General features: G+C 38.8%; 1 protein-coding gene across 9 annotated transcripts in view; it reads right to left on the bottom strand.

The window, feature by feature from the left end:
• AOPEP (aminopeptidase O (putative)) overlaps positions 1-20,183 on the bottom strand; it is a 200,956-nt gene that overhangs the window by 19,645 nt on the left and 161,128 nt on the right. For 7 of the 9 annotated variants that reach the window (XR_004745988.1, XM_035309148.1, XM_035309146.1 and 4 more), the window contains one exon: positions 6,567-6,683. Coding sequence is in view for 6 of the 9 variants with exons in the window: in XM_035309148.1 (XP_035165039.1) it covers positions 6,567-6,683 (117 nt within the window). In the remaining 3 variants the exon portion in view is untranslated. Of the gene's footprint in view, positions 1-6,566; positions 6,684-20,183 lie in introns of those variants that run through there. The other 2 variants (XR_004745989.1, XR_004745990.1) reach the window with 1 other exon arrangement.

The following is a 20,183-nucleotide window of genomic DNA, read 5'->3' as shown; positions in this document are numbered from 1 at the left end:
CACTGCATTTTGGGCCTCACCTCTGGAAAGGAAGTACCATGGCCTAGAAGCTGCCTTTTAACTGGGAAGGAAAAGATAGAGAGGAGGAAAGAAAGAGAGAGAGAGATAGAGATAGGGAGAGAGAGAGAGAGAGAGAGAGAGAGGAGGAAGAGAGAAAAATACCGATACCACCTGGCTGAAGAGCCTGCAAACTGCATTTAGATGCAACGTAAGTAAGAATTGTAACAGGATGAAGACTGAAAACAATCAAGACCACAGAGGACTTTCTGACGAGTGGCTGCTGCTCCAGTCAATGCATTTACTTTGTAAGAGATGGGCTAGCCTACTGTACTCTGACCTTATTCTGTTTACTAGTAAAAATGGGAAGGATTTCCAATAACCGTAAGATATTCTTAGCTAGGTATTTGCCAGGAAAAGTATGAGGAGAAGAGCAGTGTAAAATTTAATATTTATGTGATGATGAGTGTGAATAGCAGCAGACTTGACTAGTACAGAGATCTCACCTCATAAAAACTCACATTTCTTCTTTCTCTTCTATTTAATGAACATACCTCCTCAGAAATGGCTTGGTGTGAAAGCTTCAAATCTGATTTATTTCAGAAACAGATCTGGCAGACAGGCTGATGGTTCTATGGGGCTTTTTCTAAGTTCCTAATTCCTAAATACTGAACTGGTAAGTGAAAATAAAACATTCTTCAAAGTAATCTTACCTATCTAGACAAGCTCTTAATGGCACTCTGAAGAAGGAAGAAAGGAAAAGGCAGATGAAATTTATTTTGCATCAGTGATAAATTTTCACAGCAGTTTTGTAGATCCTATAAAACATGCTCTCGTGTACACAATAAGGCATCTCCTCCTTAGTTGAGCTGAAACTGAATAACAAGCTGTATGTTTACATGTGAGAAACCACCTGCATAAACTATATGCAGAAACTATTTCTACTTTTGCAGAAACAAGAAATTGTTGTATTCACTTGTCTTTTTCTTGTTCTTTAAAATGCTCACTCATTTAAGCTGTTGTCTTTTTCATGTAGTGAATTGGTGGTTCACACTAACAGACATAGGTTACAGGGAAGGATCACGTATACACAGGCATTTCAATATTCAGCTGGAACAATGCTCTCTGAAACATGCCTGCATATTGGTTTATGGCCTAGTCAACACGGACTGCCAGGCCTATGGAGGTACTTGCAACATACTGCATGCAAATTTTACTCCAAAGCTGGAGATCGCTCCTCAACCCCTGCCCCAAGTGCATATGGCGTGGAAGGACCAGCCAGTGGCTGCGCTGAAAGGAAAGCTCACCAAGAGCCTTTTCTGCTGGTTCACGTGGACTGACCTTTGCTGACCAGCTCCCTTTTCCCATCCCATTTTACAAGGCACTCTACAGATCTTTCTTCCATGAGGGTGCCTTCTAACAATGCTTGGTGACAACTTGAAGGACCACTGAGTTGTACAGTGCGTGAATGTGCTCAGCTTAATGCAGTGACCACCAGATGGGAAGCAGGAAGACAGATATTGCATTGTAATTCACTTGTACTTATGTGCCTGCCAGTGTTTCACGGGCTAGGAAAGATCAATGAAAAGAAGTTATTTTGTCCTAAACCCAACTCTTGCTACTTTAAGGACGCCAAGCACCTTATATGGTTTGTATTAGCATGAATGGATTTCTGTCAGTGAAATAAGATGCCACCACTTTATAGCTTTGGTCTCATAGGCAGACCTCAGGCACAATGAAGTAGTTGTGTGAGAATGGCTTTATGCCACCCACATGACTTGTGATATTATGATCTTAACTCCTTTTACTCACATTTTCTGCAAAAACAGTTACAGCCTCTCCCCTTTTCCTCTCCCCCAAATATACCACATTATGATCCTGAATACAGGGAAAGCATTATGTAAGTGAAGAGCATTTCAGCCAATTTGCTGAGACAAGAAAAACTAACAAAGCAACTTTCCATATGCTGCACAGGCAAGACATTTTATAAGAAAGTGATGCCTGCAGTAGGGAAGAAAGAAAACTAACTCTATGGTGAAAGTTCTTGGGAAATACATGATAAATCTTTCTGCTTCATCTACATTCTGTATTTTCTGTCACTTGGTCCTACATAGTTCATCAGCAAGTACAAAACATTCGCAGAAATATTGCCAAGTCTTAAATAAGACTGAGATAGTCACATACATCCCCTGCCCTTCTCCTTTGGAATTAGCAGCCTTTTTCTTATCATCTTTGTTACTGTTCTGTAGGCCGTTTACACGTCCTGTAATCTGGTGTACACGTTATAGGCCTCTCCCCGTTCAAATGAAGATGTTAGAACAGAAATAATGGAAATAGCTGTAGTGCTCTTCTGGACATGCTCCTGGGCAGTCTGCTCTTGGTGTCCCTTCTTGAGCATGGGGTTGGACCAGATAGCCTCCGGAGGTCCCTTCCATCCTCAACCATTCTGTGATCCTGTGGTTGCTAGTTAACAGACTCATCGAATGTTATCCAGAGCTGTCAGTGGTGGCTTTAGGCATTTGTAACTAACTGATACCAGTTTTTTAAATGGAAGTCCTCAGCAGCCTATGCTCAAACATGAAAAGATTGCACTACTGTATCAAAAGAGGTGTCACCAGACTTAAGAGGACTTAAATACTAGCAACAGAAACTTTCCAAGTAAGCCCAATCGATGTTCTGTCAGAAGCTAGATATTAAGTTAACTATGTGAACAAAACGGCCACCTCAGGAAGAAAAAAATAAAAGGAAAAACAAACAAACAAAAACCAAACCAAACCAAACCAAAGAACTGAGACTGGCCTTCAATTTCCTTATCCTGCTACCCTGTCTGATGGCAGCTGTAGTTGCTTTATAACATATCCCAGTTCTCCTCAATCAGCTGAACTTCCAGCTGGACTTTGTCATTTTTTACTCCCTGCAGCCAACTTCTGTAATGCTTCTCTTGGACACAGAGCTGTGGGAGAGCACCATTGAGATACAGGCTATGTATGTAGCATGAAGGAGCATAGCAAGAGAAACGGGAACAGAGAAAGAAAAACGGACTCAACCTTTCTTCTGTGCAATTGCCACCCACTTGTCTGACAAGGTCTGAGCCTTGATGGGCTCAGGACACTGACAGGTGATGGAAAAATGCCTTTCAACTTTGAAAACTCTACTGCTCTCTACCTCCTACTCTTCTCTGAAGCTATGTATGTGTGGTGAGAGACCTCACATGAGAGAGGGCAGTAACTATGTTGAGCTGCTGAGGAAATCCCAGTAAGGATATATCTTGGGCTTTCCTTCAAGAGAGCTCAACAGTTAAATTCCAGGCAAAGGCTGACTCACACCTCTCTCCTCTCCTGGCTGGTAAAAAGGGTTCAGAACAGGGCAGGCAGATAACCTGCTGCAAACTGTCCTCTCCTTCCTGAGGTGAGGTGTAGCCTTTACGTTGGTAAGACTGGACATGCAAGTGATAACAAGCAGTCAGGAACACCAAATACTGCTGCTGGCAGTCTTTGCTGAATGAGCCCAAACCTGCATGCCATTGTGTGCAAGTGCAGACATGGCCAGGTGCATGCAGTCTTCGTAGAAGAGTGTTGAACTGTGAAGTTGAAATAAAGATGTTTCAGAAATACAGATATAAAAAGCTTTAAGAAATGGGAACCAAGATGTTCTACGCAGTACTTGTGCACTTGTGCAGCACAAAAAGACACCCCCAGAAATGAGTTCTCTTGCAGCATGTATGAAATTCAAGGAAAGGGCGCTACACAGCGAGCTACACAGGGCTCTAGATGAGCAAGCTGTAAAATAACTCGAAGGCAAAAACAAGCCTAATGCACGTGTATCTCATTTCTCATCAACCAGGCTCAGTGCAGCTCTTTTCCAGCACCTTCCCAGTTCTAGCTTCATTGTGGTGCTCCCATGGCTGTGTGATACAAGAGCAGAGTGTTTGCACAGAACATTCCCCTCCTTTGACAATTGGCAGAGGGAAGGGGATGGTTCTTTACTGATTTCACACCCACAAGGGATATCTCTACCAGGCAACATTTTTTTTTTTTAGAGAGTGTAGTCCTCTCTACTCCTCCCAACAAACTTATTTGACAAAGTGACTTTTTTTCTTGTTAGTACTAACAAGCCTGGAACATTCTTGTTATTGCAACAGTAACCAGCTCTACATATAAATGCTATTCTTACATATCCCCTCTGATGCTGTAAGAAAATCTTTTAGCAATCTACAATACGTACAGGAAAAACCTTCCAACTCCCAGTGGTGCAGGTAATATTTTACATGCATTATAACAAACTTTGTTTAAAATACAAATTAACATACTTTGTGTACAACTACTCTCACATACTACTGTCCATATCGTTGCTACCAGAACATTAATGTGAACATAAACATTACTTGTCAAATACAAGAAAACTAGTTCTTATTTCGTAACTGTCTGTTGCGGGATGGAACACAGCTGACAACCAATCTTACTTACAGGAATTCCTGAATAAAATCTCTGACATGGAGGGGCTTTGTTTTTTCTACTGGCCTGCCGGCAATTTTTTATGCTTGTATTTTAAGGATCCATTTCTGATGTCCAAGGACTAAAAACATTTGAACTACAGTAACACAGCAGGATCCCCAGAACTAATTAGCGTCTTCACTAACCAAGTTTAGACAAGAGCAGCTCAGGTAGAAGCATGGACTACGGTTCTTTTTCCCTGGGTCACTATACAAGGAAAATCCCCTGTGCACATACTGGAGTCAGAGGCATGAATAGTCCTACCCTCAGGTATGCGAGGATGTGTAAGATAACATTCCCTTTAAAGGACTGTAGGTGTCTGTGATCCGATGACTGGTAAAATGCTAATCGTAATGTTATCTTAGTTGTACTTCTGAAGATCTGCTAAGCCCTTGGCTTCACCTTGTAAAATGAAATGGAGATTATGCTCCTTTCACTGAGGCCATAATTTTTTTTTTTTTTTTTAATAAATATTTCTGAGAGAGCACTTGTGTACTTTCATATGACACTGCAAATAAGAAACCAAGCACGAAAGTGGAGGGAAAAGAAAAACCTGAGAAACCCAAACTTGTGGCCTTGTGCTCACAATTCACTGGCATGAAGCAGCAACACCACAGCTATTACTTTGATCTACTTCTCTATTTATTTCTCTTCCCATTATAGAACCCCTGACATTTCCCTGGTATTCAGATGTGATTAAAATATATTCTAATACCTATAAATAGAAATGTTGGTTCAAGTACTAATTAAAAACAAGTCTAGCATTTGGAAACTCCTATCAATAGAAAAAAGTAAAAAGATGCAGTCAACAGTTAGTGTTGCCTTTTTTTTTTTTTTTTTCCCCTGAGAAAAAGCTAGACCTCTGTTCAATCAACCTTTGTATTAATATTTGGAATTCTAGGTGTTTCTAAGTATCCACTCAGCAATTTTAGCGTAAGAGTAACAAGAGAGACTTTGTCCTTTCCTTCAGTTTTAATTATTGCCATAAAATTCCAATTGTAACAGGGTAGGTCATGCAGACTGACTTTCCACAGCCTTCACAGTAGCTTTTAATTAAACAGGAGTTGAATGTCGTGTTAAGTTTACCGTGCTTCCTCATTGTACATTAGTTTGCTTATATTCCCCTTAATAGCTAACTACACATCCTTTATTTTAATGACTGATTTTATGTTTTTTATCTCCCCTCCTGAGTACTGAAGCAAACACGATCATTGCAAGGGTGCTTTTAGCCACTAGTTTTGCTGCCTTAATTGTCACAGTTCTCCCATCCAGAGACACCTATGTGACTACAGAACGACCAGCTTTGTATGTGGTAACAAGGATATATTGGTTTGCCCCCCTAAGATGTTCAGCTTTTTGGAGCAGGGATGCTAGCCTCATGTGTGGCTATGATGGATAAGGTACATGTACAGTATTACATAAAATCCCAGTGACTCTTAACATGCTACATGCATCTGTAGAGAACTGATTTCCCCTTAAACCTCATGGCTTAAAACAGAACATGCTGTAATCTCTCTGGAAAGCAAACTTTTCCAAATCGTGAGAGAACTGGGAACTCTCAGAGAGAAACAAGTTGGGCGAACCACAATGAAGTTTAACTTTAGACTGGAGTAGGTATGATTGCATTTGGAGACAACACACAAAACTAAAACAAACTTGAGCTGTAATGCACAGTCACTCATAGTGAGAACTTTAACACTTTACTGAATGTGCTTCCTCGGGCACGCATACAACAGTGTATGACATCTATGCTGTACTTTCTCCTCCTGCTATGGCATCCAAGCACACCTGCACCTACATGACACATACACACAAATACTGGACAATTCAGGCATCTTTGTGCCTTAAAAAGGCTTTCATGTGGATTTTCACTCTGTGTGCTTATTCGCGGGGCACACCAGGCATGAACCTACAGAGAACATCCTGAGCTGCAACAGTACTGGAAATAAGTGTGTGCAATTTTAGATTTAGACAAGGAAAGAACAACCTGATCAAGCCTGGATTCAAGTGGACCGCTATTATTCCCCATCAACAATGCAATGGTGTATTTTAGGCAAGATTTTTTTAATGCCTTACCTCAGCATCTTGGTCATGGAGCTTGTACGTTTTCTCTAAGCACTGTAGTGTTCTGGGACATAACGTCTTCTCCTCCAAGAGATACTCCAGAAGCAAGACCAGCTGGTCAGGGAGAAGCTACGAGAAAAATAAATGCCATGTGTGAATAGAGCTCTACTTACTAAGCAATTAAATGGAAACAAACCAAAGAGGACAAGATTGCTATAACCTATGTACTTCCAGCATGTGTGTGAAATATGGCAAGAAGTTACAGCTGATAAACCTCAGGTTTTACATGTCCATTTTCTGAAAGACTTTGTTCTGGGGCCCAGTTAAGACACATTTTCCATGGCTTTCATTCCTATATAGTCAGATCAGATCTAAACCATGTTTATCTTATTGAAACATAATCATAGCTTATTAAGCTAAGATTTTTATGGAATATGTATGCTAAGTAATTACATTTTCTTTGGGCTTGGAAGGAATAAAATTAGAGAATATTTTATAGTGCATCATTTCAGGGATCAACCAAATATATGCATGTGTAATTATTAAGAGGGGCAATATTAGCTGTCGCATGTGGAATTTCTCAATATGCTTACAGTGAACAACACGACACAAATAAGTGACCCATAAAACAATGTTATAACATATTTTGACTCATATTCTAGTACGAAGAGTCAGGAGTCATCCATCACTCCACGGAAAAAGATGGCATTTCTCTCTCTCTCTCTCTCTCTCTTTAAGTATATAAATATATACAAATATATAAATATATAAATACTTATATACACACATATATATATTTAGCAGTTAGTTGTCTGACTCATTTTCAAGTTGAACCTAATACAGCCTGAAAAAGAAAAAGCACATGAAGTCTGATGTAGCAAGTGCCTAAGTGCTCTGTTTAAAAGACTTATTGGATGAACAAATAAATAATTCAAACAGAGATCAGAGAGAAATTATACTAGCTACCAGGAATCATCTATAGGAAATTCAGTGTTCAATCACAAATTTGTTACATGCCCCAAAGGTCTGCCCATTATTCATCGTCATAGGGCACCAAAATCAGAATTGGGAAGGGAGAAAGAATTTAAGCTTTTGCAAAGAAAAAGAAACCAACACTGTTTACTTCTAAAATCCTCCAGATTAATGAAAAAAATATCCTATTATTTTAATTCTGCTTCCAATTTTTATCCCATTTGCAGATGCTCCACTCCTACCTCACTGCCCATGTTCCCCTCTGCTGTCTGTAAAATACAACAATTAACAATTAAGCAATATGACATTTCCTTCCCTTTCAGTCTGACATAATTTAATGTTAATATCTAAATCAGAATAAGGAGGAGAAGACACCTCTAGGATTTCAAGGATTTGTTTTCCTTGCATTCCCTTCCACATATTTTATTGCTGAAGTTGTATTCCTACGAACTGAAAAAAATCCTGCATCTTATTGGCTCTTACTGGAACATTTTCTAAGTGATACCCAAGCCTGCCAGCAAAATGGACTTGTTAAAAACAGTCAGACATTCACAAATATTGAATTATTTCAATTTTAGGACAACCACTAAAACGTTAAGTTTATTGCATAGAGGGTGGGGAGACACTTTAAAAAATAAAACCGTGAAGGCTTCTGGGAAGTGGCTCTGCTTGGAAACTGAATTCATTTTGAACACTAATAAAATTTGAAATGTTGCAGAGCACCACATACAGAAAGGTAATCTCCTATTTAGAAAGCTTTCTCTACTAACTAGAAAGCAATGCTTAATTTTTAGAAACTGTAGAACAGCTGCTTGAATACGTGTATATATATATATATACATGTTTATAAATATATACACATATGTATATAGATATACACACACATATATGTATTTAAGCAACTATTCTACGGTTTCTAAATATATATATGTAAGTACGTGCTATGGGGAGGTACAGAACAACTGTGTTATTGTATTATAAGATATCCTCGGTATAATTGCTATACAGATTCACCCACAGAAAGCTATTGTTTCAGATAACAGAATCTAAATGGAGCCAACAAAAGCAAAGCAGCAAAACAACAGACATGTCCTTAATTTACCTTTGTCTAGGGCTGCATTATGGGTGAAAATTTCTCAGAATTACAGGTTAAACTCTTACTCATCTATATGTGAGACTGCAGAGCAAAAAATCTGAGACCATGGTCTCAGTTATTTTCCCACGTCTCAGATGCCCAAGATGAGACTTTATACACCAGTTTCCAGCTCATAGTTTAATTAAAGTCCAAGAGCCAGCACACATGGGCAGATCTGGAACTGAAGTGGCACTAGTGGGCGCAGCTATTACATTTTGTTCTCCCAGTTACTTCCAAAAAAGAAAATAAAAGGAGCAACATTTTGTTTCACTTTTCCCCTTTCCATTAAGAAACAAAGACTCTGCCTAACAGAAAATCTATCTGAAGGAAAGACACAGAAAGTTCAGCTGAAATTTCAGGATGCGGACCGCTACAAAATCCCTCTTGGGTTTTGGAAGTCTTCTTTTTCCCAAATACAGCATTATGAATAACCATATCTCCAAAGCAAATTTTCAAAGATTATCACTATCTTCATAAAATTACACTTAAAGTTTTACTCAAAAAAAAAAAAAAAAAAAAAAAAACCTCCATTATTTTTCATCTTCCTTGCCACCGTCCTTAGTTGTCCCATCCACCTGTTACTTCTCATCTTTCGCACTATGAAAACTGTTTGGGGTGCATGCTGTCTGTTTTCCATTTGTTTGTCTTATTTTTAATACGAAGAGGCCCTTGCTGTTCAGTGCTACCAAAACATAAATGCTGGAGAAAACTAAAAGTCAATTTGCTTTAGGTATTGTGAAGCTGTTTTCATTTATGACAACTCATTCTGCGATCGCACCTTGAATACCTAACGTGCATAAAAATCCCGCAACGCAGATACAGCAAAATACAGCAGGATAAACACTGTGCCAGCATTTCTCTCCTTGATCAAAGCATTCTGAAAAACAACTATAACACCCCAAACACAACATTTCGGTCTTCCTGTTAATTTTTTTTTTTAAAAATCTCTCTGAACTGCACGGGAATATACTCAATCAAAATGCTCAACTGTGACGTGATTCTTAAAGGAGATCCCTTCTACCAGGAAATGTGGCAAATATTAAGGGATAGAATTTATGACGGCTACAATTGCTGCAATACCATCTGTTTATATTGTAAAGTAGATAGCTCTAGTCCCAAACTACGCCTGCCGCATGGAAATCATATTACTTTCCCAGGGTTTCCCCTCCCCCAGCTGAGAGTACCGACACTACAAAGAGGGAATAAATTAGCGTGTTGTGATCAAGCACACCAGAAGTTTTCTGTCATGTTCCATATAATTAAACATCATCCCCACTATAAAGCTGTATCCCAACACTGCATACTTTACCTTGCCTTTAAACCTTTCCTGCAACTACTCAGCCTTTTGAAGGAGTTTACTTTGTCTTTCCACTAAATTGCCGCCTGTCCCCTGGTTCCCTTGCATTACCTGATGTGGTGGCTTTAAAGTTTGAATAATTAGATTCTTACCTCTAACTCAAACTGAAAATTACATGGAGTATCAAAACTAGGATTTGAAAATGGAAAGATGAAAGAATTAATGTAAACATTATCAAATTGAAAACATAACTGAGGCTATTATCGAAGCAGCTTTCTGGGGCTGAGATTCAACATATACTAAATATCCAGGAACTAAGGAAAAGCATACTTCGTATTTTATTCACACCAGTATACGAGACACTTAAACCATTATGCTTTCTTAAAATAAAAAACTCAAGGCAGTTTTGAAAGTTTCTACAAATAACCTTGGAACAAAACAGAGAGTTTTCTCAATCCTACCCCTAACCTGTAAAAAGCACAAAGAAAACAAATCTTGCCTCTTCAAAGACCTGGCACTGCAGCCACAGAGGTCGTCGTCCTCGCATCCCAGAAGACCACCCACACGAAGGAGCGTATTTATCAATCCTACATTAACAAATGCAATAAATGCCAGATTCACCCTTTATACTAGAAAAATGCCACTGAAACATTTGACTACTGACCTTTCACAGCCATGAAATGTGACACAGATACATCTACTTGAGCATCCGCAGCACCAGCACTCGCACGGCACCCTTTAGCCAGGACACAAATCACTAAAGTAGTACAGCTGGTATGCTGAATATCCCATTTGCTCCAGCCTGCACTTGAATGAAGTCATTGAAAGCCTCCTCGGAGGGGAAATGTGCCTGGGACTAATGCAGCAACCAATTGACAGTGGCGTGATTTCTATTATTACTCCATTATCACACTGGGATCTGTGCCTAAATGAGCATACTTCCTCCCTGATGCCATTTCCTTTTATCCTGGCTCTAGTCTAAAAGCGGATCAATGGGAGTAATATATATGATGTCACTTCAATTTACAGCTACTGCCTCCCTCTCTCACATGCACAGATAGATCAATTCTTCCCAAAAATGGTTAAGAAATGCATGGGGAGACTCTTCTCCCAGAAAAGGGTTCTCTGCTATATTTGTCTGTGTAACCACAGCAAGGAACTGTTTATACTGAGCAAAAACAGGGGGGAAAAGTTAAAAAAAAAAAAAAAAAAATGTCGCTACTGTACACTGAAAAATGCTGGCTGAAATACTATGCAAACGAGGCCCAAAACAGAATTAATGCTATTTGACATTTGAAAATCATACAGAAAAAGTTTCAAGTTTCTATGACACAATAGGTTTCTACAGTATTTCTCTGGGAGAAGGTAGTCCCCTAAAACATATCTTTTCATTTACATTTTTACAAGATTTTCCAAGGTCAAACTGAATTCCTTCCCACCCCTCTCTTAAGAAAGAAAGGGCGAAACCCCACCCCAGTGTTCAATAGTGAATGGCTCCCTTCAGACAGAATTTCCCCATTAATTGCAGATAAGAAAGCACTGCTACTAGTCCAGCAGACAGGATTTATAGGGCCAGGCCATCTCTGTGCCCATATTCTGAACGGATCAAACGAGTCCCTGAACGAATCTCGCTTTATAAACTCTCCACATAGACAATTTGCCTCGAGGGCTGTTCTCTCCAGGCTGCAATTAAACAAAAAATCTTTATAAAAGAAATCCCCCCTTCCTTGAAACATCCAGAAGATTATCAGCTTGAAAATTCAAGAAAACATTATTTACTCAACATTTTTAGACAGACTCTGTCATTGTTTACCTCAAATGATATTCTTAAGATGCTGTTTTCATCTGCATGACAACTTCTAAATGAAAGCAAGGCTCCCCCTGCCGCCCCCCACCCCCCCAGGGTTAAATGTACTCATATCAAGTAACATACGAATTCAGTAAAAACGTCCACACTAACAGCTGTTAACTAGCAAAGTGCGATACACTGTGCTTAAGAGAGTCTAAGTCTGAAAGAACTTGTCTACAGTTTGATTAATACACAGAAAAAAAAAAAAAAGTAATCTGCAGCTGACAAAAAAATGCTTTGAACTGGATCGCAAAATAAAACCCAAGTATTCCAAAGGCTGACAAAAATTTTGAAGTGCATAGTGAAGCAGACTGCTCTGCTTAACTTTATTTAGGTCAGTCTGTTTATGACTTCCCTCTTGCAGAAAAATCAGCTCCCCTCACTGAATTTAAAAACAAAACCAATACCTGCCTGTAACACATTACCTTCTACTTCAGAACCACAGTTCTCTGAAACATGTTCCCACTGTGTGCGAATCTTTTCAGTGTCTGCTCAGAGTACTCTTATCATGCTTGGCAAATAATTTTTCAACATCTATTTTAAAAACAAAAAGACTAAACAGGAATTTTCGTGTTTTTGTTTGTTTGATTAAATCATGGAATAGAAATTCCTATGAAGTTTGCTTCAAAAATACTGATTCTGGGACATTTAGGAGGTCTGGTATCTCTTGCTTCGTGCGGCTTGGACATAAAAATGAAACTGAGGGTAATTTAATAAAAAGCCGCACTTAAATTTAGTTTCCCAGTTATTTTCCTCTCTGTAACATCAACATTAAGGATTTCTTGGTTTTGGAGGACGATCATCCCACTGTCACAAATCATTTTAAGGCCAGTACCTACTCAAATACACAGCTTTGATTTTCTGGCCACACATTATGGAAGCATTGCTGGATGAAGGACACAAATCCCAAAGAACAGCAGAAGCTTACACACACACACAAGTCAAATAACTTGATGTTCACTGACTTCTAATGTTCCCTTTGGAATAAAATGACAAAAATAGTAGTAATCACAACGCAACTGTCAATATGCAAGCAACAAATGCTAGCCCACACGACACTGCTACAATTTAGGGTGGGCTTCTGGAGGATTCAATAAGACGTTTTTGTGCATGCTTGATTTTAATTACAATTTGAACTGATACATGTAACACTAATGTGTTCACAAAGCAACAGAACTTGGGAAGCTTATTCTAAGCAATTCATTCAGCATTTTTGAGAGAGGAGTTGATAGAAAAACACTTTACAAATGTGGCTGCTTCTTTGAAACACCCTTCTCAAAAATCTGTCCTAAATTAGCATTGACTTATCAAGTAATGTTTGCATAACCAGTGCTGTACTTGCCTAAACGTTATGGATACCTAATTTGAAAAGGCTCTTGGGACCTCTTACATGCTTACATTTTGTCATACTCATAACTCTTTTTGTCCTGTGACACTTTACATGAGATGTTAACATTGCACAACCTATTGTACAGACATTACTGTGCTATTCTCACCCACCCATTTGGTACTTATGCATGAAACTTAACATTTGATTTTCTAAGCAAATGAAAAATATTTGTAGGGAAGCATTAAAGCCAAAGCAGTCAGGGAAACTGTGGGTATATGTGTTACAATATTCTGAGATAAGAATACAAGGATTTCATTTTATCAATAGTTTAAGCTGACTCTCAATAGAGGAATCATCAGCATAAATGAATATTTTAAACTGTTTTATGATCTGTGTCTGATAACCTGGCTACATGTTACCAGCAATGGTTTTAAAAGGCCAGCCATTGCTACCAGTCCATAAACTTTTTTTTTGTTAAGCTAAAATACAAAATATTTTCCCATAATTTGATTAATGGAGAGAAGATCCACTTATGAAGAAATTCAACATCTGCAATCTAACATAAATGCACTGAAATGTCAAAAATGATTAAACCTTTATGATCTAACACAGTGCTGAGCCAGCAAAATGAAAACCAGGTGGCTTCCACTGCAGGTTCAGTCAGGTTACACAGTGCTTTTCCTCAGCTCTAGTTTTCTCAAAGCAATGTTTCACCATAACTTTACCCTTGAGCATAATAGTTCCCTTTCAAGCATAATAGGCTACACATTGTCTATTCTATGCAGATCATCATCTCTGCCACTCACTACCCTGCTTTCAGCACATGCTGCTCCTGGCTTCTGGTGAACTGGACATGGCAAAAGAGAAGTAGATGCAGAAAGTTTGATTCCAGCTCTGAAATCATATCCTCCATGGGACCACAACTTACACAAACTGTGAGCAGACAGCGTAGTTCTGACACAAACTGGTGTTGAAGCTGGCAGCAGTATGATCTTCAGCTACCTCTAGACCTCAGAAGAGGCAGTGCCCAGTCCCTGACGAGGTAATTAGAGTATCAGCCCTGTGGTTACCCACTCTCAGAGCACGTGAAAGCAGCTGACACCAAGACCACCCTCTCAGCAAACAGCAAACCCAACAGAGGCAGTTCAGGTTCAGCAAAGACTCCATCTAACTGCAGAAAACAAAGCCAAAGAGAACTCTGATTTTATTTTCCAGACACTCAGACTACTACAATTAAAAAGATTCATACAGAGGACTGACAAGTCTTAGTTAGCAAGTGGTGGAAAGATGTCTTACACGAACTGTAGCAGATGCCAATGTGGATGAACTTGCCTCCTTATGAATAAGTCCACTGAAAACACTGCAGGTCTCAGCCACTCCTAACTATGCGGCTGATGTTGAGTTCAAAGGCAGTATAAACCATCTCACCTTGAATGACCATCACTTAGATCCTCTGAGAACATACAGGCCAGTGAATTCCCTCTGAGATGCTGGGGAAAAAAAAAAAAATCTACATAGACTACAAGAGACACCAAAACCCAAAGCCAGACAGTCTGCAGAATGAAAAGTTGGAGTAACATTATCATAGCACCCTTGCTGCAACCATCACTGAGAGCACCTGCAGAGTTCCTTTTTTTTTTTGACTCTATATACAAACCCTTACAAACCCTCAGTATGTATTACATAAAAAGAGGGACAAAGAGAGACAAAAAAAAAAAGAAGAAATAATAAATATTGCTAAAAGAAAAATCAATTAATTTTTCTAAGCTTTGTTCAAGATGCAAATTACTGTCTGAGTAACCTCAGCACCTAGCACTGGAAGTGCCAAAGTCTATCACTAGGAAGTACCCTGTGCCAGTCAAGCTAATTCTTCAATACAATATTCTTGCAACAGAACTGAGCCGGGGCTAGCTTAAAGTAGTATTTTTTTTATTATTATTATTTTTTTAACTTTTTTTCCACTTGAGAAATTGGCAAATACGTGGAAATTTCTGGAAGAGAAATTTGTTCTACCTATGCCTAGTACACACGATGCCCAGAGCTCATCTCGGATTATGTTCTTCATGGATCGCAGGCATTCACTTGGAGTTTCCAGACTCTCCTTCTGTCAGGCCAGGTCTTGTGAGGACCAAGACTTGTTAACCAGAACATGTTCCTTCCTGACGAACCTAGCACAAAGGTACTGTATCTGTCACAAGCTGTAAGCATCATTTTGAGAAAGAACCTGAAGAAGAGAGAAAACTGAATGCAGTTTCTTCCTTCTCCAACCTTTCATCAGTAGGGCTGCTGATAAAGGAAATCGTATCTCATGGCTGCAGCGTACGTGACTGCTTCACCATGTAGGACTGTCATCATAAGAGGTTCATCATAAAGCACTAATAATGTCACAAGTCTTCCTGGAGGAATGTACGAAAGCACAGATGGGAAACTGTACTTTCATCACTTGACCCTTTACTCCTAGAATTCACAAGAACAAACACTTTTCCATCCTTTTTTCATTTCAGAACAACAGGTGATGAGTGTTTTCATGCATAATTATGTCAGCTGCATTTTAACATTTGTGATCAATTGCATTTCCAGACCTCAGCTAGCAGTATTTTCTTCTGACCCGGAATCTGGCTCTGATGTCTTCTGTGTCCAACAAAGCCTACACATCCTTACAACAGTCTGTCCAACACATCACGTCTCTTTGATTCTTAGTGTTTTTATTCACTTATTTTTATTTGCTACCAACCAGATTAAGTGGGCTCAAGCTTCAGAAACACACCTGCCTCCAAACAAGGTCTAATCACAGAAGACCTTAAAATAAATGTAACTGAAACAAGATCCAAACCCAAGTCCATGCAGCTGATGTTGGGGTTTAAGCAGAGTCTGAATTCATTATACAGTCTCCTTTGACCAAAGATGGAGAGATACTGATCCACTACCACAGTCCTCTTGGATTTTTTTTTTTTTAAACCAAGCTCTCACAATGACCACGACTTAAAATCTCCAGTTGTCTGATTGAGTTCCATAACTGCTGCTGCTTCTCTTCCCAGTTACCTCAGTATCTCAAAAATAAGCCTTTGGCACTTCGGCAGTGACCGTGCACAGACATTGCTGCAGCAGCACAGGTTATCATGTGCCCATCATACCGGTCTCCTGTTTCTGCAGTGTTTTCCACCAGAACTGTTCTCACCCAGCCACTGCAGCCTGTGCCCGTGATCCTGAGAAGGCCACCTCTGACTGCCAACCAAGGATCACAGGCAGCAGCCTCCCTCCTGCAACTCTTCATGCAAACCCCACAGACTTCTTGAAGGACTTCCTGAAGGGGAGAGACTGAGCTTTTAAATGGGGCGATCTAAACCACGTGCTGCTCACAACCACCAGCACTTCCCACTCCAGCCGCATAGCAAGCTTTTCAGTTTTGCCTGCTCTAGTACAAATACATAGCAGCATACACTTAAAAAAGAAGAAAAAAAAAAAAGTAACCCTTTCTCCTTTGCAATAAACGTTTTCTGAAGCATAAACACTCCACTGCACACAGCTCTCTCCAGGGGGAGAGGATGAGACAATAAACACCACATGACAGATGTTAGTTCATTGCTTAATGCACTTGCGGAAGCTACTCGGATCCTACGGCAATGAGCGTGGTGTGGAACAGAACAAGCATATCCCATTACTTTTTATTCCTGATTTGAAAAATATGGATGAGATTTTATTTAAAACTGTTGTGAAAGACAATTACCATTGGGAAAAAAAAAAAGCCCTTTAAAAGATCTGAGGACAAGTGGATGAGTGTTGCACGACATCCTTATTATGCCCAGTGCTATTTAAAAAGATTCTATAGTTATTAGCAAGGATCCAGCTGCCAGATTTTCTGTTGCAAAACCCTATATAGGAGCATTAAAACCTACTATAAAAATAAATCCAGGCTGAAACTTGCTGGAAACTAACTTTTCCAAACTACAATCTGATTTACATATTGCTGGCTTGAAGGAGTGCAAGAAACTGAGTGGCTTGACACAGGATTTGCACACTATTAGTGTGTGTAGGAGCAGGATTTCTTAAAAAAAAAAAAAAAGGCAAACATACACCCTAATAGGTGAAATTTTAATGTTTTCAAAAGTAATTACTGGATAAAATGTGATAAAAGAAAAGGTAAAAGTGCTAAATTCAGCTCCTGTTTCTCAGATGCGACTTTCTGCAATGCCAAGAATGGCACATAAAAGAGTAAGAATTATTTTATCATGTGTACTGACGAGTACTCTGACGAGTACTTCCACACAGAGGTATAACATTTAATAATTACTTTTAGATCCATCTAATGGATTTGTTTCTTGTCTCATAAATGCAGCTTCAGGTGAGAACAATTCTGTTCAATTTAACAGAACTTCTTAAGAGCTCTCTTGAAAAATAAACAAAAAGTATTTTCTCACGATTATAGAAATGTGTGCTGCTTTTTTGGCAATGCAAGTGAGAGAAATAGAAATGCAATTCAAAAAGGAAAATGGTATTTTAAAACATATTACGCAACTACAAAGCTGATGAAGGTAAATTAAAAAAATACAGACATTTAAGGCACCAATTGCCTTATAAATTCACCCTCACAGCTGGGGTAAAATTAGAGGCCTAAAATACATTAATTTCCTTATAAAGTAGGTAAAATGGGGATAAATATAATTTATTATGCTTATTTTTAATATTGGTATACGCACATACGTAAACAAATATTCTCAAGTGAAAATTCTAACGTTTTCAAATCCCTCTTTTTAATAACATTTTTTAAGTAGTTATTTACCTTTAAGAGGGATTCAGTGAGCTGCTTAAAAACCCTTAATTTCATACCCCCCTCCCCCATTAAGGGTACGTGTTATGTTCCAGAGTACATGGAGTCATTTAACATATTTATATAAAATCCAAGTTCCATCGATAAAATCCAGTTTCATTTCCAGGTGCAGGCATGTGGACAAGTCTTCTTGTTGAAATGATGCAGTGTTCTAGGTTCTCCATTTTCAAACAGGCTGCATACTCACTCCAGTATTTTCCATCAACCATTTACTTCCCCCATAGTTAAAGATATTTTAAAATTGCTAGTGCTTTACAAATGATGGGGGAAGCAAAGGGCAAAACAGATGTTGCAGAAAACAGGACCAAAAAGTCCCGCTCTGAAGTTACTTATTTTATTCCACGAATGTGCAGAGATATTATTCAATTTATTGCCCCCCATTTCCATACTATTTTGCACGCCACAAATCAATCTAGCAGGTGCAAAGCACAGGGCTCCCCTGGATTCCCTTCTGGACAGCTTGTGCTCCGCACAGCTCAGGCTATTTCATGTAGAACTGGACAAGCTGTTATGGGGGACAGCCCGTCTTCCTGACAAGCAGGTGTTGAGCAAATCACTGCAATCAGTCATGCAGGGACCCACTCTCCACAAAACAGCTTTTAGTTATTTGTGTATTGGTAAGGCTGCATGCTATTTAACTTCTCCTTCAGGAAAGGAGGGAGAGGGGAAAAAACGTTGATTTCAAGGAAGGGTATATGGAAAATTAACTGACCTATGGCATCATTCCATACTCCTATTGCAAGGAAAACACCCGTGATTTCTGTGGGATATTCAGTTGTGTAAGGAGTGCAAGGCTGGCACTTCATCACGGGACTTGTGTACTAATCTGAAAACAGTCAAAATAAACAGATAATACCAGGGAGCTGTGGGTTGCTGGTGCAGTGGCTGAGCATTATTTATAAGCTAATGGCTGGATAACCAGTCAGTTAAGTACAGTGCTTCAACAGTAATTCATAATTTTATGTACTAATGGAAATAGTTGAATGAACAGTTGGCTTTAGGGAGCACCTAAAATGCTGACAGAATGAAGTTATTTGTTTAAACAATGTAATCCCATGTTTAATTTAAGAAATTGCTTAGTAACGTGTTCACATTAACCTAATTTAAGTTATGAATGTTTCTGGACACTGAAATGCAACCTAATACACATTGCAAAGAAAGTATCCACGTAGTACATATCTTGATGTTAAGCAAAGGCAAGTGCCCACTCCATCATCTCTCTCCAGCTAGCAAAATCAAACTTTAAGTCTCTTTTCAGATATGTATATGCTGATTTGGCTGAAACAGACATGAAGTTTCCCTTACAAACTTAAATTCTCAGGTGGTCATAACTTAATTATAGAAGTTCCCTTGAGCAAAAAACTTGGCATTAAAGTTCTCAGGCTGTAAGAGATTTAAAAGAGATTACTTCCACTATTAATACTGCAAATAAAGTGCCATGACAGTTTATTGATTTAAGACAAGTATCTATAACTAAATTCCTACCTTTTAGAAATGAAAACTTAAAAATTGACAGATGTGCAAAAGCAACTAGACTAATCATGTTAATCAATGAAATTAGGACAGCTATGGCAACAAACACCAATTAACTTTGGCTACATTAAGTACGTTTTCCACTGGCAATTGTAACCCTTCATAGCTCCATCTTAAATAACATAAAAGAAATATTGCTCAAAGCATATCACTTTTTTGTTTCTTTTAAGGCAGACAGTAGGGATTTAGGTTTCTTCCCCCCATGTTTAAAAGTAGTCCCCTGGAATCTCTTTCAGAATCCCATCCACATCATCACCTACCCCAAAAAAACGCAAGACAAAGGCAGCTTATGGGCACAGCCCTGCAAACACTTACGTGTAATTAACTTTGCATGCACGAGAACCTCGATTGAAAAAAAACAGCAGCATACACGTGCAAAGAAGTCTACAGGATCAGGCCCTCTTATATGTCACTTTTGAATGGACATTATGGGATTTAACAAATAAATAGCAAAGTCATGCTTTAGAATTTTACAGCAGCAATACATTCACTTATTTTTTTTTAAAGAGGTTCAGAATACTAGGAGTCTATATTATATTATATATTGACAGTAATTCCTTTTAAATACTGTTTACCCTCTGTAAAATCTAATGAACTCACTGATTTTTGTAAAACTTTCAGAGACCATTCAGTTTTCTGTACTGGAATAAACACAATATATTTTTGGAAATTTAATACTCCTTTA

Source organism: Oxyura jamaicensis, chromosome Z (assembly GCF_011077185.1).
Source record: "Oxyura jamaicensis isolate SHBP4307 breed ruddy duck chromosome Z, BPBGC_Ojam_1.0, whole genome shotgun sequence".
Classification (NCBI taxonomy): Eukaryota; Metazoa; Chordata; class Aves; order Anseriformes; family Anatidae; genus Oxyura; species Oxyura jamaicensis.
The sequence above is the reverse complement of the archived record's forward strand: the minus strand, read 5'-3'. Positions and strand labels throughout refer to the sequence as shown.